The 26,219-nt window shown below is 52.6% G+C and overlaps 1 protein-coding gene across 3 annotated transcripts in view; it reads left to right on the top strand.

The window, feature by feature from the left end:
- The window catches only part of PIEZO2 (piezo type mechanosensitive ion channel component 2), a 283,354-nt gene that overhangs the window by 137,214 nt on the left and 119,921 nt on the right, over positions 1-26,219 (top strand). For all 3 annotated transcript variants that reach the window (XM_072949278.1, XM_072949277.1, XM_072949279.1), the window contains exons 5-7: positions 7,401-7,563; positions 17,460-17,670; positions 18,879-19,092. In XM_072949278.1, the coding sequence (XP_072805379.1) occupies positions 7,401-7,563; positions 17,460-17,670; positions 18,879-19,092 (588 nt within the window). The remainder of the gene's footprint in view (positions 1-7,400; positions 7,564-17,459; positions 17,671-18,878; positions 19,093-26,219) is intronic.

The raw sequence follows: 26,219 nt of genomic DNA, 5'->3' as shown, positions 1-26,219 counted from the left end.
GCACCCGGGGATTTGGTCGGAGAGAGAAAGACAGGTTCTGAGAAAGCAAGAGACGGGGTCCCCGTGTCTTTTCATCAGTCATCGCAGCTGGTCGGAGGGCAGGGCAGCCTGCAGCTCCCGCTGGCTCAGCCCTGAGAGCCGAGAGAGGAGAAACAGCTTTATTCTGTGTCCCTGCAAACAGTCACTTAATTCCCAGACCTTCCTCAGTCTCCTGTTCTTGTTTTTCTTCAAGTATAGTTGATTTACAACGCGTTAGTTTCTGGTGTGCAGCATAGTCACTGGGTTATACATGTATGTGTGTATACATATATGTATTACACACACACACACACACACACATATATTTTAATATCCTTTGCCATTACAGGCAATTCCAAGCTGTTGAATACAGCTCCCTGTGCTGTGCAGCAGGACCTTGTTGTTTATCTATTCTGTATGTAGCAGTGTGTGTCTGCAAATCCCAGACTCCTCATTTACCTCTTCCCCCCTTATACCCCTGGTAACCGTAAGTTTGTTTCTATGTCTGTGAGTCTGTCTCTGTTTTCTAAATAAGTTTATTTGTGTCATTGTTTTAGACTCCATGTATAAGTGATATCATACGACATTTGTCTTTCTCTGTCTGGCTTCTCTTAGTATGATCATCTCTAGGTACATCCATGCTGCTGCAAATGGCAGCATTTCATTCTTTCTAATGGCTGAGTCATATTCCGTTGTATGTACACACCACACCTTCTTTATCCAATCATCTCTTGAGGGACGGGGGCTCCACCCTCATGACCTCATCACCTCCCGAAGGCCTCATCTTTTAAATTGGGGGTTAGGATTTCAGCATGAATTTTGAGGGGTCACAGACATTCAGTCCACAACGTTTGGAGTGTAACTCCCACACAATCAGAGGAAAAGTTAGATCTTATGTCCGAGGCTTTTACGTCTGTGTGGTACCATATAATCAGTTTCGTTAAAGTTTACTCATGCGATTGATGAAATTTACTCTTTTCTTTGATCTGCCAAGTATATCTTGGGTATACCTGAAACACAGACTAAAAGCTACGGATTAATATATGCAGACATATGTGTCCATGACTGTGTGTGTGAGTGTATGTATGTGTTTAATGCATGTGTGTGTGCACGTGTGTGCGCGCACACGTGTTTAACACATGCATGTGTGTGCACGTGTGGCTGTACGTGTGTGTGTATAACTAAGCACATTTCTTAGGCTGCTGGAGCTTTACTTAGGACTTTGGCTTCCAACTTGGAAAGTAACCTTTTTTTATTCAAGCAAAGTGACATCATTTAATAAACATTTGGTGAACAGATCTATTTTTCTTCTAGAAAAATAAAGATGTAATCAGTCATCCCTTTTCTTTCAAAACATGGCTGGAAGAAAAGATCTTCTGATTTGTAATCTCAATCTTCACTGAGCCAGGTCATTATGACTCATATAAACAGTGTCAGAGTGAATGAGTGATTAAGGTCAGGTCCGGCAGAGAATGGAGCATTCTTGAACGGAGACCCCATGTTCCCAGGTGGTCATCTTGGCACCTGGTTCAAGACAAAATGAGAGGTAGCAGGACGGTTTCAGATTTCATTAATGACACAAACAAACGAACTGTGTAACAGATCACTGAAAGGCTTCCAGTCTTGGTGCAGGCAGCACGATGAGTAAGGGGAAATCCACACTGCTTGATATGGAGGTAAATCTGGGTGTTGAGTCTGTGGCAGGGAATGTTTTGGAGAATTGTGCTCACAGAGACTCACAAGTGTGGCTTCAGATTTCTCATTTGCTCTGCGTCGTAAGAAAAAATCAGTTCTGTGATAGTTCTAGCTGCTATAAGATGTCTTTCCTGTAGCTCAGCCCATTAAACCCCTTAGCTAGGGACCGAGACACCACTGCCTGGACAAGGCGCAGTCTGTGTTAGGCAGGCTTCAGGGGGACTGTCTGGGTTTTCCGTCAGCATCCTTGGAGACACACGATCCACAATGATGAACAAAGTGGAAGCAATTCCTTCCGCCCCTTTTTGCCCTGACCCACGTCTCCGCGCTCACAGGCACACCTCTCTACACGTACGCAGAACAGTTGAAGGAGCGAACGTTACAGCGTTGCACCGGTCCCAGAGCTGTCTTCGGTTTCATCCTCACGGGTAGTGGAGATTCAAAGGGTTGAGTAGCTTCTTGACACAGGATCAAGTGGCAGATAAAGTCTTTCTGGTTGTGGTGCCTGCGCGCCTTCTCTCTGCCGAGCTCTGCAGGCGTCGTGAAGGTCTTACCACCCAGCAGGTGCAATCCTGCTGCCGAAGTTTATCGCCTCCCTCGGTGCTGAGGGGGCCGGGAAGCTGTGGTCAGGCAGGACCCCACGCCTCCCAGGTCCACGTGGTCGATCCCTTTCTTCGGGCCCTGCGCCCCTTGGCGCTCTCCGGTGCCGCGCTGGCTTACACGGGAGGGAGGCCGCCGACGTCCGCCCCCCCCTTGCTGCACCCGGGCAGGAGCAGAGGGCTTGTGCCCTGAGGACAGGGGGAGCGTGCACGGCTCAGGTTCGCCCGCGGACGGACCTCAGTGGCCACGGCTCCCTCTAGGAGGGTTTATTTTGTTTGTTTATAAGAACAATGAATCTGTGTCTACAAGAGAGTCTCTTACTAACCTAGCTGTAGTCCCATAAGTCAGTGATTTTGTAGTAGGGCTTGAACTGTTGAAATATAGTTTTCCAGAATTTCAAGCAGAGGGATTTGCCAAAGGAACCGTTTCCTCTGCACCCCGCGTTGCTAATTTTACCCCAGCTGTCCATTCTTCTCGCAGGGAGATCCCCCGGGAGAAGCAGCCCGGGAGGCGGCTTCTGGGGTGATCGTAGGTACGTGCCCCGGGGCCTCCGGGACCACCTTGCCTTGGGTGCTGGGATGTCACAGGATGACATCCCGGTCTGGTGCACTCTCAGCAGCGACAGGCACCACCCTCTCAGCAGCACATGTTCATGTGAATAGTGCTTGTTTGATATTCTAATTATTTTACTGGAATTCAACTGAAGTTGACCCTCCTGCCAACTCTGAACTGGGGGACTTGCTCCCCCAAAGGAGCGGCATAAATGGCGTTTTTTCTGAACTTCTGAAAGTGACAGTGATGGTGTCCATCCCAGAGTCTCCTTCTCGGTTGTACCTGAAACTCCAACGTGATTCTCAACTTCTCTGCCTCCTTATTTTGAATTTTCCGAGTCAAAGTGAAACCTTAGTTGGGAAGACTCCAAGAAGTCATTTTGTTGGTGAGAACCTGAAACTTAAAAAAAAAAAAAGCAAAGTGGTGAATATGTGCACCTGCCTCAGGGCTCCTCGGAAGGACCCGAGGGCGTAGCTGCATTTGATGCCTGAGTCCATCACACCACGCAGAATCCCGCCGTGACGGCAGCAGCTGGTCGCTCTCTTCCCCTGGCAGGTAACTGGCTTCACGTTTTCTAGATGTGTTCTCCACGAAGAGTTCTGAGTAGTCTGACTCTTCTGACTTGTAAAATAATCAGATAGTAAAGATAGACTTTTGTACGTGCCAGCCAGCTTTCAAGGGGCGTAAGAACTCGGGTGTCGCTGGTAACACAGTTGATCGTGTCCTTCTGCCTTATCCAGAAATATGATTGTCATTTCCATGTGATTCCTAACGGTGAATCCCTAAGCGATCTGTAGGCTGTCCATCTGCTTCCTTTTTTTGCTCACTATTGTGTTTGTGAGATGCGTCCAAGTCTACAGATGGAGCTCCAGGTCCCACATGCATCTGCGCTCAGTTATTGATCTGTAGTCTTTCCAGGATATAGTCTTTCTCTTGATGGATAGCTAGGTTATTCCCAATTCCCAGCTTCCCTGACTCCCCTTCAGGAGGCATAATCACTGAGCAAATAAGATCAATGTGACCGTAACGAGATTGGAAAGGAAATGTTTCCTGTTTAGGAGACCTTGATGTTCTAAGCCATTTAGCATGTGCTTTTGTATATGAAAAATGAAATTGCAGTGTGCCCAGCAAGTAGCACTGTCCAGGAGAACGTTTTATGGGGAAATGTATACGTTGATCACATTAATTTATTAGAAGAGGGCTTCTGCCCATAGCCTGGTCTGCCTGATTGGAAATGCAGGATTTACTTGAAGTAAAATGTGATTTATTGCTGAGTGCTTTGCAGTGCAGACGCACAGTTAGCTCACGTAGCCTCCACAGATATTTGCCCTGTGCTGTGTGCCGTTCCCAGACTGCCTGATTTACTCACTGACTTTATCCAGCATACATGAGAGGAGAACTCTCAAGGCCACCCCTTCGGCCAAGACTTCTCTCTCAGGCACCAGCCCCACGTGGCTTCCAGGGTGACCTGCCGCCTCTCAGCACACCTCGCACTCACTGTGAAAACCCCACCTTGCGGCTCCACTTCCCGCAGCCAGGTCGCCACGTCCTCTGCCATCTCATCGCCATGACGGTTGTGGTCCTTCTCAGCTCCAGATCCTTCGGCAGTCCTGGCCTGGCCGTGACCCCTCTTCCTGACTGAACCTCCGTAAACACACTGTCCTAACCAGCACTCGTGCCCGGGGGCAGTGCCTGGTGCAGCCTAGATGCTTAAGACCTATTTTTTAGTGATTAAAAAATTAAATGGCTGGATTCCACCAAATCCAGCCACTTACTGCTCACTAGACACAATTCATGTTTGTTGTTCTTGAAATGTTTTCTCCGACGGATGTATTTAGTAAAACTGCACTTTTAAATGGTTTATCATTTCCCATTTTGACAGTTGGGTCGTGTCCAGACCACCGAGATGTCACTCAGCAGCCCCCCGCCTTCAGCCGCTCCCTGGGCAGCAGTGGCTATCCTGCCCTGTGTATTGGTGTTTGCTCTTCCCTGAGCTAAAGTGCAGGGCTCTTTGTGGCAGGCTGTCTGCTCTAATTTGCAAAAACTGTTGTTACAGGAAGGAAAGAGTAAATATCGGGAGAGAGCTTTAGTTCTGCCAGTCTGCACTCAGCCACGCTGCAGTCCACAGACACACACGTACACACACACACAGATACTATACATAATAGTCCTCCTGGACTCAGACTCACAGGTGAGTGAGTGATGTAAAGGGGTAAACGTTTCGTGCCCAGCCGTGTGGGCGCAGTGGCACCCCTTCACAGAGGAGGGTGGGAGGTGGGTCTGGACAGGTGAGGACCCTGCAGAAGTGTGTGAGAGAAGGGCCCTGGCGTCCTAAGAAAATTGCACACCAGCTCAGAGGGAAAACACTTGCATATCCTGGGTTTGTGCATTCAAGGTGCCTGGAATTTGAGATCCAGAGCAGTCAGAGCAGGAGATAAGGAAAAAGGTCTCGGCTACAGAGGACCCCGTATGCCGTGCTCAGGGATGGGGACCTTTCCCGTAGGCAGTGTCAGTAACACGCCCAGCCCCTGCTGGGCTGAGCTCTGGTGGGAACTCGGAGGCCTGGCTGGCAGAGGGGACACCCCGAGGCAGAAAAGAGGAGGGGAAAGAGAGGCGGGTGGGGACAGAATCCCCAGGCTTTCAATGAGGATGGCAGGGTCCAGATTCTGTCGTGGTTGCTGCCCTGATGAGAGCACCATCTCCCAGGGTTAGGCACCAGCGAGGAAGGGCGGGTTTTGGAATGAAGATCACATTTGGTTTTGAAAGGCTGTGAAGTCCCAGAGTGGAGGGGACCATGGGGGACCGGGTGTGCGGGTTTGTCAGCCAGCCGTTGTGCAGACTCGGAGTGGAGCCTTGGGGGTGGGTATGCCATTCAGGTTTACATGTAGAGTAAGGGGGAAAAAACATCAGGAGCAGATACTTGCAGACTCATCAGCATGGAAGCAGGAGGTGGAGAAGTGTGGTGGGTACCACCCAGCCCGGCCCGTCTGAGGGGAACTAGACAGGGAAGGGAGGAGAAGCAGGAAGCCTGGGTTTGGGAGCAGCTTTGTCCAGCGCAGCACAGAGACGGGGTGTGGTGGGAGTCAGAAGGGCCAAGGGCTGCGAGGTGGGAGCAGGTGGGCGGGGCCTGTCGCGGCAGGTGGGGGAGGGGCGGCTGTGGGCAGCTGCGGTGAGTGGCAGCTCCCCACAGGAGGGGCGCTGCCGCCGCCCACGGCTCTGCTCTCGGTCCAGCGTTTGGCCTCCCCTGGTTGGCGCACCCGCGCGGCAAGGTGAGGAAGTGGGCTAGGCCGTGTCCAGCTCTCCCCCAGCTCCGAGACTGCAGCGACTCACCGGGCAGGCAGGCGGGCGGCTGGGGCTTGGATGAGGAGATGGGATGAGGTGTCGTGACTTCTGCGATGATGAGAGGACTATTCAAATCCAAATTTACTGGGATTTGCTGCCCATTAGTATAGTTTCCAAATTATCCTTTCATTTTGATTCAGACTCTAGGCATTCGAGGAGACCCTGACTGAGCGTCTCCTAAAGCCTGTAACTTCGGGCTTTAGGGTGTAATGGGCCTTGGTCTGGTTCTCCCCCATATCCAACGGGGGGTGAATAACAACACGTCACTCTTTGTGGCGATGGGCTGGACGACGTCACGTGTGCCCAGTTCTTAGCACAAAGCAGTATCTGAGTAAGTGGTAGATGTCATTCATCATTTTTAATTTACTGAAATGTTAATATGGTCATTTCCAGGTGAGAGAGGTCTTGCTATTTATTATGTTTTTACCAAAATCTACAGCACACACAGTGTAAATGAGTGAGGTATGCATTTAATCACACAAGGTGTATGGGGGAACATGTATCTTCACACAACGTAATTTCCTGTCTCCTGCTTCCCGCCCCTAAACAAGTTTTATCTGTGGTGCACATCGGGTCGCTTTCATTGGAGTCCGATGAGATAATGAAAACAAACAGCGTTATCTCTTTGGCTCAGACGAAGAACGCCGGACGCGGGGAAGTCTCCAGCGGGAAGCAGCTGTCTTCTCATTCTGAGTCCTCCGATAATGACCTGCCTTTCCAGGCCCAAGATGGAAGACACAGTCAGCTCAGGACTCAGAATAATGAAGAGCTCCTGCCTGAGGCTGGCTTGAACATCTTCTCTGTCTTTCCCTCTGACTCTGAGTTACAGCCGAGGCGGAGTATCTCCCAGCTGCTGGCGCGCGGCTGGGCCTTCACGGCTTCAGCCAGACTGCAGACACCTGCCTGTCCTGGACATGTGGCTTATTTAACGACAGTCTATTTCACTAGCATTTTTAGGAGGGAGAATTGGTTTAGGGTTCTTTATACTGTTTCTGAAACTCCCTGGAACCTTCCTGAACCTTACAGATGACCCAAGACGGGGGTCAGTGCGAAGCTTTCCTGTGCCTTTAGGCAGAAACTGGGGTTCTTTATTTTAAATCATTAAGAAGGTCCAAGTGTACTTCCAGGTAGTTTAACCCTAGAAACGTGAGAAGAACTAGATTTTCTCTGTTTCTGTTTTCTCTGCTCTGCAGCCTGAAGGGAGCCGACGCGGGGAACGGGATCCGAGTGTTCGCGCCCGACATCGGGATGTTCGCTGCCAGTCTGGCCATCTGGCTCGTCTGCAGGAACATCGTTCAGAAGCCACTGACAGAGGAGGCAGCACAGTGTAACCCGGAGTTTGAGCACGAAGCTTCGGTAAATCTGACCCTGCCCCTCTGCCTTCTTTGATTTCTGGGGCCCTGACCGGGCAGGTGGTGACAGTGTGACAGTGAGATTCACACAGCTCTTCCTGCTCCGCTATGCTTGGCCTCGGTGCCCACGGTTACTCTGCTTACGCCATGTCGCACCACGTTCTCACCACAGGCGGGCACAGTGGGAACGTGAGAGATGTGGTCCCCTGAGGTCGGGGCTGGACCCAGGTCTCGTCCCTGCCCCCTGCTCTTACCTCAGGGGGGTGAGCGTTCAGACTGGTGGTGCACAGCTCATTGGTCTGGAAGCCTTGGTGACTGCAGCGTCTTTAGAGCAGTCACATCTGCTTGTTGTAGGAGAAAAAAGTGAATTCCACCTTGATAGAAGCTTCCAGTCTGTGCACTGTGCTGTCTGTCCCGAGTGGAGAGTGTTAAGTCTGTGTGCTTCCGTCGAGGTGTTTTAAAGCCCTCCAGAGAAAAGTATGTATGCATTTGGACAAGTGTAAGAACTGAAAAAGTTAAAACTCATGAGCAAGGGGGTGTGAACGTTTAGCTATGTCTTTAGCTGGATGGGGGTCACGTCAGCTCTCGCTCCGTGGTGAGTGGGACCCGTGAGCAGCTGTCACTCTGTCCCTGACCTGTCTGTTCTGATACCTGCACTTTGTCAGGTGAGTCTAGGTGACATTGATTTAAAAAGTAATTGACTTGGTAATTGACAAACAAAATTTACAAGGAAAACAGTTCATGAAGAGACTGCATTTGGACGTTTGTCACAAGACACTTACAATGACCAGTTGCTTCATTCACAAGCTTTGGCAAGAAGTTCCACCTGTAAAACTGAAGTTACTCAAAATTACTTACATTGCGGTTGGTAACCAGGAGGGCATCAAAGGAAGAAAGGTCTCAGTTGTGGCAAATGGTGCAGGAGCTTCACAGAGAAGCAGCACGCTGCCTCGTGTTCTCATTAGAAGCACAGCAAGGAAGGGGGGTGGATAATTCAGTAAAAGCCACTGCAGACTAGAGGTGATACGATCCCCCGAAATCCTGTGGGGAGAAGACGCACAAGCACGTCCAACATCGACACTGCTGTTTTAAAGGCAAACGTTGAAAAGCTCCTTGGGGTAGAGCAGATTGCAGCACGATGCCAAGCTTGCAAGCCGCAACGCACTTGTTGGGCCCTGAAACCAGAGCAGGCTGTGATGGCGCTGCTGCTGCTTGTTAACTTCACACTTTTAAGACAGAAAATTTGAACTGTAATCTCCAGTTTTGCATTTGACTTTTATCTTACAGTGTTTACAGTTTTGAAAATCACCTGGCTTAAATGATCAGAAACTGAGTTCGGTGAAAATAAACCCATTAACTCAAGCTTAGGATTTCCCATTATTATTACCCTTCATTATTATTATTTAGGGTTTTCCATTATTACTATTTATAAGAGCAAGGTTGATTTTCAGTTACCCTCACTGTAGAGGCAGGGTAAAAGAACTTTATTGGAAGTGGAGTTGTTTCGGAAACGACAGGCCAGCCAAGAAACAAGCACCACTCGGAGGGTTGGAGCACTCAGATGTATTACGCCGGCGGGCTCAGTGGGGCTTCTGCTCCGAAGCTCTGAGCACCTCCAAGATGTGTGCATGGGGTTTTATAGGGTTAATTACAAGCATGGGGCTATTAGCCAATAAGGCCCGAACAGCAAAAGCAGGGAGTCAGCACACTGGGGCTTGTCTAGTAGGAACAGATCACGTTACTGACACTTGTTGAGCTTGGATCTACGAGTTAGCTTGTTAGCCCAGTAAACTGACACTAAACTTCAGATTTACGAGTTAGCCCGGCAGAACTTATGACACTTAGATTTGTGAGTTACCTTGTTAGCCCAGCCCGGCTTTTCCTTCTCCGAGTGGACTCTGAAGTTGGACTTGGAAGCCACCTGAGGTGACTGTGTGACGTTGGGAACATTGTTCCTTCTCGTTCTTCTTCTGCAAAGTGGAGACTGCTGGGAGGACTGAATGGAGCATCAGAGGCGAACCCGCAGGGCGGTGCCTGCTTGATAAAGGGCCCCGCTTGCCTCACTTGTCCCTCCTCCAGTCTGAGAGGCAGCCGCACAGTCGTGACAATGTCAGATTCCGGGTCCTCTGAGAATGATGGAAGTTGACTGAGGGGGGTATGTTTGAGGCCAGCCCACCCGGTACAAGAGCCCCTGCCGTGTTGCTGGGAACAGACAGCCACGGCTCCCTCATGGATTACTGAGCTCCCTGTCTCCAAGGACAAACGCTCTTTTGCTGTAAAACTGGGAGAAAGCGGACGGTGAGGGGTGTTAGGTTTTGGTTAAGGGCGCACATCTGCTGAGGAAGAGACGCGGAGTCCTTGCCTAACTCTGGAATCGTGTTTCCTCCCCGGTCCCACTCAGCGCTCCGAGGCAGACTCAGGGCACCTCCCTCCCATTTGAAATTTGTTTAAATACCTGTGCCCCACATGTTGTTTATGACTTTATTGAACCGTAACAAACAGAGGAAGAGAGACTGTCAACATGAGTTCCTGGTGGCTTTGAAAGTACTGAGTATCATCGTTATGAGGCTGGTGTCTCTCTCGGTTCACTTGTTTGGTCGTAATTTGGATGATAGTTTCCATTCTTCAGTCTGTTCCGGCCCCCAGATCTCAGGGCAGATCCCCTGAGATGAATCACCTGGAGATACTTCTAACATGGGGACAGTCTGGCTGGAGTCTGAAAAGAGGAGAAGTTCACGGCCAAAATAAGCAGGAGAACTGAGTTTATTTTGAAGTCCCCGGCCTACTTCCCGTGGCCCGTAAATCCCGGCGTCTGCGGCCCAGATTGCATGGTTTCCGAGGAACCTTTGAAAGGGCAAGGTTTGCTGCTGTTTCATTTTATCCCAGTGGAGAAGCGGCGGATTAATCAATCCACTGGTGCCGGGGAGAGTTCCTTTTCAAATCCAGCATTGTTTCAGAGTAGCAGTTAATCCCTGAGGAAGACCCAGGACTCTCCCGTCGTCTGCATGGACTTCTTGCTGTTTCGAAGGGCATCACAGATCCGAGGGCTCCCCTGGGAGGCCCCCGGGGACGTGGGCGGGAGACCGCGCCTGTCCTGTCCTTCCACAGGGAGCAGACCTCAGCCGGGAGCTAAGTCCTCGGGTGCCCTGGAAGGTTCTCTTTCAGCTGACGCATCTCTGGGCTTGTTTATTTGTTCATTTCAGTTCAGAAGCACATCCACAAACCGTAGCTGGGAGAAAGATTCCTGTTCTTAAGTCTTTAAAAAAAAAACAAAAACAGGTTGTGTTATGAGCATTGAATCGTGCAGGAAGGTCATCTGCCATAAAACACCAGTCACATCAGTCATTTCACCAAGCTGATGGTGTCTGTGTTTTTATATACTTCCAGCTCTTTCTAGCTACTTAATGAGATGCCAGGCCTAATTTTTTTGAAGCAAGTAGTAGTTTAATATGTTATTAAACCAAATTTCTGAAAAACTAAATGTTTGTTCAAAGAGGAATTTTAGTCTCGACTTTGTCCACTTGAAGAGGCATCTTCTAGAAGGTCTGCCAATCAAACATGGGAAGGCACTAGAGAACATTCCAGTGTAAGTCATCCCCCATCCGTTGCACGCGCAGGGAGGCAGCATTCAGAGCCCACTGACGTTGCTTGGAAATTCCTTCTGCACCGCAGATCTGCACCCGCCTTTCTAACACGGAACGTCCGGCCGGCCACCATGGCATCTGCATTTGGCATGGAAGGTGGTCCGCTGGGCTGTGCTTCAGGTGTGAGCTTTGAGATTCGAGTTGCTATATTTTTTTCAAGAGCAGGAAACAAAGAACGGGAGAAATCAATCTCCTTTTACCGTCACCTTCTAATTAGGTGTCACTCGGTTCCCACCTGAGGTTAATGCAGAGTCACCTGCTTTGCGCCTTCTGATCCTGGCTGTCACGCACACAGACAGGGTCGTCTGCAACACAGGACCGTCCGGGTGGGAGGAGGCTGGCCGGCCGCCCCGCCGGCCTGCAGCCCTTACACCTCCTGATGTGGGGCCCCCAGGAGAAGCTCACATCCGGCGACCCCTCCCTGTCGTGTGGTCGTGCTGTGGGGCGGGGGGCGTGTTGGGGCGAGAGCACCCCTCTGCCTCCCTGCCCCTGTCCCTTGTCGTGGAGCAGGTGTTCAGCAGCTCTCAGGTTCTTTTCCAGGAGGACCGATCCACCCGCACACTTGTGTCCGAGGGCGGAGGTGAGCTCGGGCTCTTCCTACCCCACCGTCTTGAGCTGCCTTTGACCTGGGAAGTTTGTCACCCCAGGCCAGTTCAGGCGGAATCTCTGGGAGGCGGGGGGGGGGGGCAGTGGCCCCAGGACTGGTTCTGTCACAGCTCCACCGGTCCGCGGTCCTGGCTAACGCACCGGTGGTTGGCTGCCTGCTGGCTCAGTTTGTCTTTGCTGCCCTTGACTAAGCTTTTACTCCTCTGCAGGAGGTACTTGAAAGCATATGTCTATATGCTCGCTTTTCCAAGTGGAACAGGGGGCGATTTAACTGCCTTTATGTTAAAAAGTAACCTTCCTGAAACAAGCATAGCAACAGAATGACACCTTTGCTCTTTCTGCACGACGTTGTCACGCTAGGCTCCCGTGACACACGTGACGATGCAAGCCAGTCCCCCGTCCTGTCCCTCGCTGCTTGCTTCCTTGGGGACACTGTGGAGGTGACTTGCCTGTCTTCTGCAATGGCTCACAGCGCTTGGCCTGTCCTTCCTTGGGCTCTTCTGTTGAGGTGCACCCACTCCGTTAGGATAAACTGTTAGCTTTCGATAATAAACAAGGAATAAACCTCTCGTGACATTTTGGAAAGATGCTCCCTTTGCCTCTCGGATCTTTTGGCTCCTTGTCTGTGACTTTGTGTCGCTCTCATCCAGATGTTTGCAGCAGCTTGGCTTTAACCGCAGGAAGAGGAAGCTAGATTCCACTGCATGAAAAGCCCTGGTCTCATGTCTGGAGCTTGGCTGACATCTGAAGGAGGTTCCACAGATGAATTACTTCTGCTTTCCAGTTATGGGAGTCAGCTCCAGGCAGGATTCAAACAAAATATTCCCAGTTCTGCCTCGCCCACGGAGCGTCCAGCCAGTCAGTCCGTGGCTGCAGGTGTCGGCGAGGGCGGGGGTTCTAGGCGAACTGCTCTGGAACCACAGCAGCTCTGTAAACGTGCAGATTCCTGGGATTCATTTCCAGAGTTTTGGACTGAAGAAGTTCGAGGTGGTGCTTGTAATCTGGCCTCTTACAGATTCCCAGGGGATCCTTGGGATTTATTTCAGCCTAGGTTGAGTCTTTCAGGACTTGGGGATAAGGAAACATGGATGTCGGGGTTCTACAGAGAGTAATTTGTGGTGTCTCCCCTGTCTGGAACTGGGTGGGACCACAGCCAGTGCTGTGTGTGTTGGAGGGCTGCAGGGCGAGAGGCAGCTGTGGGGTGACATCCAGGCTCGGGGACCGTGAGACCTCACCCTCGGTTGACTCTGTGGCACTTAGAGCTTCCCCTCGGGAGAGGAGAGGCTGCCCCGGCTCATCTGGTGCATCTTGAAGTCAGGGGCTTCTTGGGAAGGTGACTGGAAGCAACTGCATTTCTTCAGATGTGTTGTTGACTTTGCCATGGGCAATACTGATGCGGAACCGGTTCAGTTGGCGTTTTAAGCTGTAAATGGCCTCTTTGTCTTCAGTTTCTAAGAGAGTCCAGGAAGCAGGGGAGTAAGACTTCGTTCCCAGCTGCTCCCTCTTAGCTCCAGGCCGGAGTCCGGTGCGACCCAGTGGGGGACAGATGGCAACTCCAGCAACCGAGGCTGCATGTTGGTGAATGCGTCAGAGCGAGCGGAGGGTGTGTACCCTCACCAGGTGGATGGCTCTGGGGAGACAGCCAGCCTGTTACCACGCCAGCCTGACGTGACTAATGGCAGCTCGGGCCCCGGCCTGGCCGGTAGGGGCTCCCTTCCAGCCCTGTCTCCGCCTGGCAGCTTTAGAAAGTGTTTCCAACCGAGGGCCCCAAGGATTCCGGTCCAGAAATGCTGGAAAACCTCAAGTACAGCGGCATGTTTGTAAAAGTCACTGGGGCCCCAGTGCCGCCCGAGAGGTCAGGGAGACGTATTTGTCCAGCCTCACGAAGGTTCTTGACCAGAAATCTGCACTTGATTTAATCTGCATCTGTAGCAATTCCGTGACTGAGCAATAAGTTGTTTCTTACAAACGTGGGGAGGAGTGTGTTTCCGACTGCGGCCCCAGCAGCTCTGGCTGTGTTCTGTGTCTCCTTTTACAAGTGCGGTGACTGCGGGTTTCCGACGCACTTCCTTCCTCGAGGAGGGTCTTTAATGAGTCGCTCACCTGTTGTGTGGGGGACATTCAGGGACAGATGTTGCGTGTGTATGGCGTGTCAGTGTCATAGCGACAGCGTCACTGCATCGGTCTCCATAGCCTCTCAGCTCTGGGAAGATGGAGAAGGCTAGGGGAAGGCTGGCCTGGGAGATGGGGCCTTTGACCCTGCAAATGGGGCCCCAGGGGGTGGGAACAGCACATCCCAAGGCAAAGAGCCTGCGGATTCTGGGTTCTCCCCGTGGTTCTCTGTGTGTGACGTTTCTGGGAGAAGCAATGAAGGGACGGGTGGAGAGACGGACTGGCCGCAGGTGTGCATGTCTGTGTCCTCCTCAGGTAACCCGAGGACCCTGACTTTGACAGCCGTGCACAAGGCGGTGAGCCCCAGGCAGACCTGTCCAGTTCCCACTGTTCCCACACTCCAGATTCCTGTACCGCCTGCCCCGTGGCACCTCTGTCTCAGAGCGAGATTCCCCAGCCTGCTCTGCTCCTGGGTGTGCTGATCTCTTCCACAGAGACGGCAGGGTGGGCCGTGCCTCAGGTCCTCCCCCGCCTCCGCCCTCCCCGGGACGTTTACCGCCGGCCCTGACTCACGTCCAGGACAGACAGCCAAGGTGTGAGCCCTCTTGGGCTCCACTCCCGCCCACCCCTACACCATGCGGGCTCCCCTGGAACCACCCTGGGGTCAGGTCCCCTGGTTCCCGTCACTGGGTGGAGGGGCATCCTGTTAGGGCGGCTTCAGGAGCGGTGAGCAGTCATCAGGGAAGTGGGCCGCTCTGGGCGGGGTCGGGAGGGGCGCGCTGAGCGAGCCTGGACGGCGTGGCCAGGAGGGGGCGCATGCAGACAGCGGGGCAGCACGGCGGGCGGCCTGACCGCCGCCACAGGACGGGAGGAGGATGGGGGAGTGGAGCGGGCCGGGTTGGGACTCCGCCTTCCTTCTGCACACGCCCCGAAGGCCCCACCAGCCCTCCCGCCACCTGGAAGGCTCGGGCCTGGGATTTCCACACGGCGGGTGACTCTGTGGCCTTCAGATCTCAGCTTAAGTGTCACCTCCTCAGAGAGGCCCTCCCGGACCTCAGAATCTGAAGCAGCCAGCCCGTCATTCACAGCCACGTCCACCTGTTGCGGCCTCTGAGCGCCGTGTGTTCCCGGGAGACCCTCGCTCATCCGGCTGCGCCTGCCTGCTCTGCCTCCTACAGTGATGCTGGGATGTAAGGGCCGAACAGGGAGGAGAGCTTTAAGGAATAAGCCTGAGGCTTCTTTCTCCTCCTAGAAAAAGTGCAAATGTGCTGCAGCGGAACATAGTGGGGTCCCAAACCCAGCCTGGGTGTTTAGGCTTGAGCAGCCCGGAAATTGAATCCGTGTGTATGTGTGTGTGTTTGTATGTGTGTGTGGAGGTGTCTGTGTGTAGGCGTGTGTGCAGGGGTGCAGATGCATCCTGCAGACCTGGCTTCATGAGCAGACAACATTAGTCACGAGTGGTCTGAACCCATCCCGGCAAGCAGCAGGGCCCTGGGTCTGGGTCCGTCGGCTCTCACTGGCTGTGCACCAGCCCCCTTGTGTCTGCCCTCCTCCAGGCAGCAGGGGCACGGAGGGGGCTGCAGGCAGCACCGGTGAATATTGTGTAATATCTGAACTAAGTGTATCAAGAACGAATGTTTATACAGATCTGAAAAAACAATACACTAATCTGAAAAGACACGTGCACCCCCATGTTCATAGCAGCATGATTTACAATTGCCAAGTTACGGAAGTAACCTCAGTGTCTGTGGGTGGATGAATGGATAAAGAAGTTGTGGTAATATACATACAGTGGACTATTATTCAGCAATAGAAAAGAAAACCCTGCCATTTGTGACAACATGGATGGCCCCTGAGGGTATTATGCTAAGTGAAATAAGTTAGAGAAAGAAAATACTGTATCGTATCGCTTCCATGCAGCATATAAAAAATACAACAAACTAGTGACTAGGACAGAAAAGAAGCAGACACGCAGATGCAGAGGACAAGCTGGTGGTCACCCGTGTGTGGAGGGAGGGGAGCAAAGATTATTGTGGGATTGTATGAAATCATGTGTGTGACACTTTCGAGAATTGTAAAGCGCTATAGAATTTAAAGAATCTTCCATGCAATTAAAAAAACATTTTAAAAGAAAAAGCCTTTAAAATGGGCAAACGAAGGGGCCAGGCTCTACCCTCCAAGCCTTAAATAGTTGTCAGAACTGGCCCAATGACCCTTCTGGACCTGCAGGCAGCTGCAGTCCTGGCAGGAGGAAGTCAGCCTCCGGGCGAATGCAAACAAGTCTCAGGCATTTTCTAAAACAGGCTCCTTTTGTCTTAAGGCGATGGTTTACTTTTGTAAGTACTTAAAAAAAAAGTCCTAACCCTTCCAGGGAAGGATTTTCATTAGCCCCCAAATTCTTATGTATCCTTTAAAAAAACACAAAGAAAACCCCACCACTGTGTCCCCAGTGCAAAGGACTCCATGGAAGTACGCGTCTGTCCCTGTGCCGCCGCCTAAACCTCTGGACGGTCCCGAGGTCCTGAACGCCCCGTGACTGGACCGCTGCAGATTCTCTGGAAGGACAAGCTGGGAGGTGACAGTTGATTTAGCCGAGTAGCCGGGACCGCTCATCCGCCCACGGGCAGGAAATACTAAAACAGTGAACAAAGACAAACTCCAGAAAGAAGAGGGACTTCCTAAACGGACTAGGCCCATCCTTCCCGGTGCAGCTGCGGGCACGTTCGTCAAATCTCCCGCCCCTTCAGGGCAAACTCTGCCAATTCGAAGAACCGCACCCAGGCTGCTGAAAGCTAAGGCTATATTTTATGTAAACAGATTTTTTGTATAAATTTATATTAAGGTTAATTACAGTATCTGTTTATCACAGGAAAGTGAATTTGCTAGGACATCTTTTTAGATGACGTATACTCGATTTACAATATGGTGTTAATTTCTGGTGTACAGCCTAGTGATTCAGCTATACATAAATTTAAAAACAAAAAGACACAAATGAACTTATTCACAAAATGGAGACAGACTCACAGACGTAGAAGACAAACTTAGGTTACCGGGGCAGGGAAGGGGATGGGGAGGGGTGAACTGGGAGTTCGGGACTTGCAGATACAAACTCCTGTATATGAAATAAACAGGGTCCTCCCGTAGAGCACAGGGAGCTCTATTCAGTGCCCCGTAATGGCCTGTGATGACGAAGAATGTGAAAAGGAATATATGTGTGTGTGAAAGCTGAGATTATTAATAATGTGGCAGACGGTTTCTCCTGCCTGTAAAACCCGAGCTCGTGGAGGTGAGGTGACACCGGCAGGGACCCTGTGATTAGTGCTGCTTCCTGTTTACTCCTTCAGGAGAGATCAGAGCCCCTTGGGTTTACACAGGGACCACCAGGGACCTGGGAGGCTTCCGTGGCTGAGTGGTTGTCTGCATTTTTTCCCGATTGGTGAAATTCACCTCGTTGACCCGTAACTCACAAACCGTAGGATCTGCTGGGCGGGGAGGCGGAGTTCCGGACTGCAGCGTTCTCTGTCTTCTGTTCGTTTAGGCTGGAGGAGAGAAGCTAGACTCAGAAGAGGCTCTGATCTACGAAGAGGACTTGGATGAGGGGGCCGGCGCTGCAGCCGACCTGGAGGAAAGCACCAGGCTGAAGCTGCTGCGCAGGCTGGCCTCGCTGGCCTCCAGGCTCAAGGAGTTCATCGGCAACATGATCACCACCGCGGGGAAGGTGGTGGTGACGATTCTGCTGGGCTCGTCAGGTGAGCGTCTCCTGCGAAAGGAGGAAGCAGTTGTATTTCGTGGCACCGAGGCGCTAACCGTAGCTTCTGTGAACCTGGCCACGTGTGCAAACCCCGCACACACAGTTTCTCCTGCTCAGCCCTGGGTTTTGTGCTTTCGGATGGTCTCTGTAAATAGTCTTTTCCGAAGCTGTGAAGTGGCGTCACTTCTGCATGCAGCTCGGAAGCAGCTGGGCCCTGCCCAGCGCCTGTCAGTGGTCACCTGAGAACAGGGGATCCTTTTCGTGTGTCCACCCAGAGCTGCACGTGGGCTTTCTGAGGCACGCCTGCCACCCTGGGTCCTAGTCGTCCTGATCTGGCTCCGCAGGGTGTGCTTTTTTTCTCCAGGGTGGATTGCCCTCTCCCAGCACAGACACGTACTTCCTCCCTGTTGGCTGCAGGCGGCTCGTTCTGTAATAACGTTACCTCCATCTCTGTCCCTGCCGCACACTGCTCCCCGTTGCTCCAGAGCCACGGTGAACTTCCTAACGCACCACATCAATGAAATTTCACCAGATGAGACAACTCTTTTCCAATAGGAACATTTTTAAATGGAAAAGAGACTAGAATTTCCCCAGAAGTGCAGCTTGCTTACTTGAAGGAGGAATCATTTCAGAATGCTCCCCCCACACCAAGTTGTTACGTTCCTGTACAGAAATGACCCGTTTCCCGCTGCCCTTTTAGTGATAGTGCAAATCCGGTCTCGTCCGGCGGGACCAAGGTTTAGTGAGCCTTTGCCACTGAATGTAACACTACGACGAGCCTTAGTTAGCCAAACAGAGGCACATCGTTATAAAAGGAGCTGGTATCAGGGAAAGCTGGGATGGACACACAAGCGCTCCTGAAAATCTGAGGGAGAAGCAGAGAGAGGGAAGCAGGCGAGGGAACAGGCTGGATTCTCCTGGGCTGGAAGTCAGTGTTTGCTGGGCTCGGACACCACGGGCAGAACTGCTTCCTCGGCTGGTATTTTCCCACGTGGACAAACGTCACTTTAGGTGTAACTTTTCTTCACAATAAGAATACGATTATTTCTGATTTGATAAATAAAATGTGATCAATTTTACCCAAAAGCCTATGGAGGTGACATTTCCCTAAAGTGACAAATCTCCCAAGGCGTCGTTTCCTGAGCGGGCACGACTTCCCTCCGCCGCAGCGTTTCACGGTCGCTCCCCTCCCCCCCCCCCCCGCAGGGATGATGCTGCCGTCTCTGACCTCCTCTGTCTACTTCTTCGTGTTTTTGGGTCTGTGCACTTGGTGGTCCTGGTGCCGGACGTTCGACCCCTTGCTGTTCAGCTGCCTCTGCGTTCTGCTGGCTATTTTCACAGCGGGACACTTGATTGGACTCTATTTGTACCAGTTCCAGTTCTTCCAGGAGGCGGTGCCCCCCAACGACTACTATGCCAGGTAAGAGAGGTCGCTGGACACTTAGCAACTCGGCCAGATCATGTGTGAGCCCTCGGGAGGCCCCCTTGCGAGGCCCACAGGGCTGCTTCCTGGTGCCAGGGGCTGTGTCGGGCGAAGGTCTGTGGGATGTGGAAGCCGTCCCTGCCCTGACGGTGCGGGGCAACACAGTCTCGATGCAAGCAGGGGGTCTCTTCCGATGGAGGGGCTGCCGGACGCGGGAGGAGGGGAAGCTGCTGTCTGTAGCCAAGAACAGACCCGTGGTCTCAGCTGCGGAAAAGACTCAGGAAGAGCTGTTTAGGACAGAGGGTTACAGCGCTTTGTCAGAGCGTCCGCTAGAGGGCGCTGTCAAGGGCAGCCAAAGGACAAACTGAGCATCAGAAGTAACGGACTGACTACAGACGCGTGAAAGTAAAAATGCGGGAGGCCGTGGTGTGTGTGTGTCTGTGTCTGCGTGTGTCTGGGGTGGGGGGCGGGGGAGAGACATCTGATTGGCTTCAGTTAGAGACGCCTGTGACCCCCCACTCCTTAGTGTAAACATGGGGATGGAGGGTACAGACCCAGCGGTTACTCTGACTTTGCAGAAGGAGCGCTGGGCTCTTCGCAGCTAGTGAGGGGAGCGCCCCCTGCAGGCTGGCACCAGCTATTGAAAAAGGGAAGGGATAACAGAATTAGAAAATGGCCACTTGCCAGCTCTTAATGAAACACTTGACTCGTCACAAGCGGAAAGCGTTCCGTGAGGAGGTGCCGGGAGGAGCCGCTGCAGCAGTGTAAGCCCCCGGGTACTTGCTTGTCGCGGAGGGACAATCAGACGTGTACGGTGGTGGTCGATGCCTTAACCGATTGACCCAGATCGACTTGACCAAAACTGGGATCGCCGGACGTTGCAGAATTGCAGGCTTGTGCATCTGAGGGCTGCAGCACTGCTGTTACGCCCTTAGACCTAACCTCTGACTCACAAGAAACACAAAGGATAGAAAAGTGGTTTAAATGACTCCACAGGAAAGCAACCAGAAAAGTGCAGAATGCGGATTCTATCAGCGAGACGGTCTGGTCTCTTCAAAAACCAGCATCCTGGCAAAGAAGTGTTTGTGGAGGGTGCGGGGCAGGGGCTGTCCTAGCTTAAAGGCGGGGAGAGGAAGCCTCGCGGGGAGGTGGGAACCCTGACCCTGGATGGCATGCTGCTCCGATGGCAGAGCTCTACCAGGCACCTGAGGTTAAACAGGGACGTTTCGATATTCGCTGGTTATTGGCGGATAGCGTAGAATTCCTGTCAACTCTGAGGTGCGTGACTGGGTGTGGACATGCAGGGAAGTGTCGCTGTGTTGGGAGATGCGTGGTGACTGACTTAGAGGTGCACAGTCACGAGGGGTGCCGTTCTCTAGTGCGTTAGCGTCGCCCCTGGGAGAGACGCACAGAGGGCGAGGCGTCGACAGACTGAGCTGAACTGGGTGCTGGGCCTCGAGACACCCCTGGTCCTATCTAGCTTTCCTTTCTTGTGGCAAAGTTCATAACTGAAAGGTACAGAAGAAAGAAGCGGGCCCACGAGTGGTGGGAGAGCACCGCGGGTGTGGGGAGGGCCTGTGAGGCGCTGTCTGAGGGGCCCGCCGGGTGTTGGGCGCCCCTCGTCTGGTGGGAGCGAGGCGTCAGCGTGAGTGATGTCACGCAGACAGTGCAGGTTTGAGTCCTTCCTTCAGGAGCTACCCCTTCCGGTAGTTTTCATGTGACAGTAAATATGAAGATGCAGTGTGTGTGTGTGTGTGTGTGTGTGAGTGTGACCCATGCACCTTACTCACCACACTTACAAGCTAGTTTATGGCTGAGTCCGTACAATGCTTAAAAAAAAACTGTGTCAAGTGGTAAAACCACTTGTATTCAATTAAAAAAAGATACACTGACTGCACACACACACACCCACGTGCACACGCACACACACACACCCCACCTGATTTTCAATCCAGGGGGTTCACCTGGAGGCTTCGCAGTGTGCTTCAGTCTGTGGAGGGAAGAGTGCTACACAGACACACGGAACTCAGGAGCCAGGCGTGGGAACAGCCGCGGTGTCGGATGGACGAAGGGACAGAGAAGACGTGGTGTAAATGTACGTGGAATAGTACTCAGCCGTAACAAAGGAGGTCCTGCCATTTGCAGCGACGTGGGTGGACCCGGAGGGCACAATGCTAAGTGAAGTCAGTCAGAGAGAGACAAATGCTGTGTGATCTCACTGATCCGTGGGACCTAAACAGAAGAGTCGAGCCTTAGAAACAGAGAGTGGAGTGGCGGTTGCCGGGGCGGGGGAGGGGGAGGGCCAGGCGAGAGGGGCTGACTTTCAGGTGTGAGGTGAGTCAGTTCTGAGGGTGCAGCACGGTCACTGGCGTTAACAACACTGCACTGTCCCCCTGCAGCGCTGGGAGCAGATGTGAGGCGTTCTTACATATAAAAACCAAGCCTGTCGGGTGACTGAGGTGTTCATTACCTAACTGAGGCAGTCATTTCAGGGGATGATTAGATCAAGTTGTCACATTGTTCGCTTTCCATGTGTTACTATTTCACATGCAACCGTGCCTCAGTAAAGCTGGGGGGAAGCTGAGAAGTCCCTGCAATGCTGCAGATTTGTGGAGTATTTATTTTGGGCAGGAGTGAATAAATGCCAGGTTTCAGTACAGGCACTAGTTCTAGACTGGCTCTTTCGGTGTCTTCTAGACACTTACTTCTTGCGTTAGTGAACACACGTAGAAGCACGTTTTGTCCCTTTGGCAGGGCTGACTTCTAGGGGATGGTTTAATTGGAAATGCAGGTACCTTCTAGAGGGCAGCAGTCTCCCCCCGCCCCCTCCCAGTGTGAGGATCTTTTCCGCCATCTAGCGTCCGATGCCCGGAAGCACAAGAAATACTCAGAACCACCTTGAGAAGACTTTTTCTGTTAGTAAATAGTTCAGACTTTTGCAGGCCTCTGGTCTCTGCCACGATTCTTCCAAGAAGCTGTCGCAGGGCAAACACAGCTGTGGACGAGGTTTTAAAGAACGAGGGTGTCCGTGTCCCAGTAAAACTTCTTGGACACTAAGCTTCGAATCTCATATTATTTTCACATTTCATGAAATTCTATTTTTCTTTTGATTTTTCCCAACCACTTAGAAATGCAAAAACCATTATTAGCTCACAGGCTATATCCAGGCTAACTCACAGTGCACATGCTGTTTTATGACTGGCTTTATGCAAGTTCTGCTTTTCCCATGTTATGAAATGTTCTTCTAACATGTCATTTTGCATAGGCTGCCGTGTTGACTGTGTAGACACATTGTAAGACAGTCGGTCCCTGATTTCTGGCCATGTAGATTTCAGTTCCTCATCTTTGCTCTCTTGAGCGATGCTGTGATCAGAACCCGCATCACTTCTAAACTTCAGTAAAACTCATCATGAGCAAGACGACCCCAGGGTCCCTCAGGTGTGAGGGTGCCTCTGCGGGGCTGGTTGGTGCCCTGTTCTGCAGGGGGATCTGGAAGTTTCCCTGGGCCTGGGCCAACACGACGATGCCGCTCTGGTCTGTGCGCAGGTGTTGTGAACTGAAATCCCGTACCTGCATGGGGCACAGACCCGGGGGTTCGTGTTCCCCTAGGGTGACTTCTTCTTTCAATCCAAGCGGCCCCAAGAGATCACAGCTTCCTTCCAGCTCCACGCAGATCTGTGGTGGGATGCCTCCATCGTTCTAGCCAGGGACGCGTGCGGAGGAGGCGAGCAAGGGGCGGACGGCAGACCCAGGAGATCGTGGAGGCGGGGCAGGCAGGAAGGCCGCCTCCGGGAGGGGAGGTAGCAGTTCCCTCCCACGGGTGCACAGAACTCGCATGACCAAGTTTTCCAAAACGCAGTCGGGGCTCAGTATTCGATAGTTATGATTGGACGGACAGGGAGGTTGGGGCCGTGTGTCTGAGGGTGGGGTGCCTCTCCCCACAGCGGAGGTGCTGGCATATGTGGTTTTGTGTGGGTATAACCATAAAAAATGTCATGCCCACTCTGCTGAAGCTGCTTCAGCAAAATAAAGCTTCCAGGCGAATCCACGTAACTAAGACAGAGAGCAGCACTCCACAGCTTGTTTTATAGAGCAGAGCCCTCTTCCTGCTGTTATTCTGGAAGGTCTCCCCAAGACAAATAGACTAAACAAGGTGGCTCAGCTGGGTCCCTCCCAGAGGTTTTGTGTTTCCTGGGGAATTTCTGGAGAAATCATGCTGTGAAGGACCGGAGGCCAGAGTAAAGGTGTTGGTCTGGTGTCCAGAGTCCTCGCCTGTCTTCCTCCCTGTGAGGCTGGTAGAGCTGATGAAGCCACAGGTCCCAAGCAGCTTGTGTCCCGTGGACTTCCGGCATCAAAAGCACTAAAGGCGCGCTGGGTGGAGGGCGGGACCTGGCGGTGGGCCTGGTGCCCTCAGACGCGTCCTGAGCTCACTTGACGTGCACTGAGCACTGCACACAGTGTCCACTCGTGGAGACTTGAACGGAAGGCCGATGTTACTAGTGTCAGCTCGCTGTTGACTGTTTCCCTGTGACGATGACACCGGAAGTCATTCTGAGCTGAACTCCTCTAAAGCTGGTCCAGGTTCTCTGTCTTCTCACCTCAAGTCGTCTAGACAATCAGGTAAAGTTTCTGACAGGGGTGGGGCAGGGCTTGGCAGGAGAGTCTACTGTTTTCTCACATAAGTTTTTTTTAAATGATTCTTTTTTTTTAATTGAAGTACAGTCAGTTACAATGTGTCCATGTCTGGTGTACAGCACAGTGTCCCAGTCATGCATGTACATGCATACATCGGTTTTCATATTCTTTATCATTGAAGATTATTACAAGATACTGAACATAGTTCCCTGTGCTGTGCAGAAGAAACTTGTTTTCTTAATCATGACAGAGAGCGATGGAACCTGTGATTTTATGTCTCAACCCGAGTAACGAGTGTTTTATGTGGGGCAAGCTCTGAAATGAGCTTTTGACTGAGTAATTCTTGAAGCCGCGTCTTTAGCCTCTGGCTGGCTTTCAGCCGGAGCCCTGGACCCGCCCTAGAACACTCACCGGACGCACCACAGGGGTCGGCCTTCTTTGCTCAAATTCATTTTGTCGTTTTGCTGCTTTTTTCACCTTCAGTTGTGCTGTTGGCAGATGCACTCGAACCCTGGGAAGGGGTGGGAGGGACTTTCAGAGCATTCCGCATGGGGGCAGGCTTCTCTGTGACATGAAGACACAGCGCTCTGTCCTGTGTGCCCTTTCGGTGTCCTGTTAAGATAAATCATGGTGATAAGGAAATGCATTGAGTCTAGTGAGCGAAAAGCTTGTGTTTATCCCGGCTTCAATGGATTAATGGTTCTGTGACCAAGGAGAAAAAATGTGAAAAAACAAACATGAAAAGTACAGTGTCATTTAAATATTCATCCTCTTTTATACGAGTCATAAAAACGTCAATAACACGTGAGGAGGAGCAGAGACCCCAGCATGCATGTCTTTGGTTCGAGTTTGGAGGAGCCAGCAGTCCCCTAGAACGTGACATCGTGCCGTCGGCAGCTGTGCTGGGTCTGGCACGCTCGGCACGCTCGGCCCGTCAGCCGTCACGTTCATAGTCCAGGCTATGACCAAGCACGGTTCTGCAGCCTCGCCTGGGGTGGCGGCGGTGCCTGTTCCCATGAGAGCGACCTGGGCTTCGGAAGCAGAAACAGCACAGAAAGACTCGGGTGTTTTCCATGGAGGCCAGCTGGCAGGACTTCATCTGAACGCAGCCCAGGGCGTGGGGGAAGTACCACGAAGCGGGCCGTTTGAGCGCTGAGGGATGTGAACGGAGCCCCCACCCTGCTGGCTCTGCTCCCTTCCCTTTTTGTTAAAGGGCAGGACGGCACAGCGGGCGGCGGGGGGGCTCGTGGTCGGGTCGGCGGCTGACATAAGGCTAACCAGACTCCTGGTTTCCTCCTGCGAACATTCTTATGATTAAGCCACAGATCGCAGGCCAACGTCGTCTGTGCTCATCTGAGAGACAGGAGCTGACTTCCACAGATAGTGGAGAGTCAGGAGGATGGAAATACCAGAATGCCCGCATCCTTCTGGGCGACTCCCCACAAGCTGTGGTCACCTGGGGCCACAAGGGGTGTGGTGTGGGCCCAGGATCCCTGGGAAGCGGGCTGCCCCCGCTCCAAGGTGACACCTGGCGTCAGATGCAAAGCAGTGGCTCTGATGAGGAGGACGAGCCTTCAGCCGGATGTCTGTCCAGCCAGCAGCCTGAGACCTCCCGGCCTGGCTCCCCACAACCGCAGCCTTGACTAAGTAGATCCCACCTTTGCGGCTGAGGGCTGCTCCCAGGAGCGGGCTCCTTCTGGTCTTCAAGGAGGGGCCTCCTTGCTCTGTGCGGGGCCTGGATGCTCCAGCTGGCCTGGAAGGGCAGGCTTGTTCTGAGTGTCCTGTCCATGGAGCCGCTGCCCTGCACGTGGCACCTGGGGCTGCGTCTTCCTGCCCACGTGCTCACCCTGCTGTCAGGGGTGGGGGCGTCCACCCCTTACGATGGGGTGTGGAGAGGATTGTACCAATGCTGCAGGGCTCTCCGGTCCGCGTGTCGGCCCCGCCACGCTCTGGCCAGAGTGTCTGGGCAGGACCTCACCTCACAGTCTGCCCTGTGTGTCCTCATCTGTGAAATAGGGGGCCGGCGCCCGCCCCAGAGCAGTGTCCTGTTAAATCGGAGGACACATACAAGCCTTGGCCGTGAGGCTCTGATTAAGAAGAAGCTGAGTGTGTGGCTCTCCCAGTCATCTTAACACGTCACCTCCCCTTCTCACTCAGACTGACCCCCGACTCCCGGTGCCGCCTCGCCAGCCTCACGCGTGCAGGTCCCCGGGCTCATGAAGCCGCTCCACGTGCTCCGCTCTTTCCTTGTCTGGAAGCCTTCCTCCTCTTCCCTCCAAACCTGGCACGAGCACCTCCTTGTGGAGCCTTCCAGGCTGCCCTCTGAGAACAAGGGTTCTGTTCTGGGCAGTGACCCTGGGCGAGCCCGCTTCCCAGCCCTCGCTGCGCTGGACCAGCGTGATCTGTTTAGAACTTGTCTGCCCACTAGCTCCCGGTTCGGGGGCCCCCGCCATCCAGCGCTCGCACTGCTGGTCACACAGCAGCTTTCA

This window comes from Vicugna pacos, chromosome 24, assembly GCF_048564905.1.
Source record: "Vicugna pacos chromosome 24, VicPac4, whole genome shotgun sequence".
In the NCBI taxonomy this organism is placed as follows: domain Eukaryota; kingdom Metazoa; phylum Chordata; class Mammalia; order Artiodactyla; family Camelidae; genus Vicugna; species Vicugna pacos.
The sequence above is the reverse complement of the archived record's forward strand: the minus strand, read 5'-3'. Positions and strand labels throughout refer to the sequence as shown.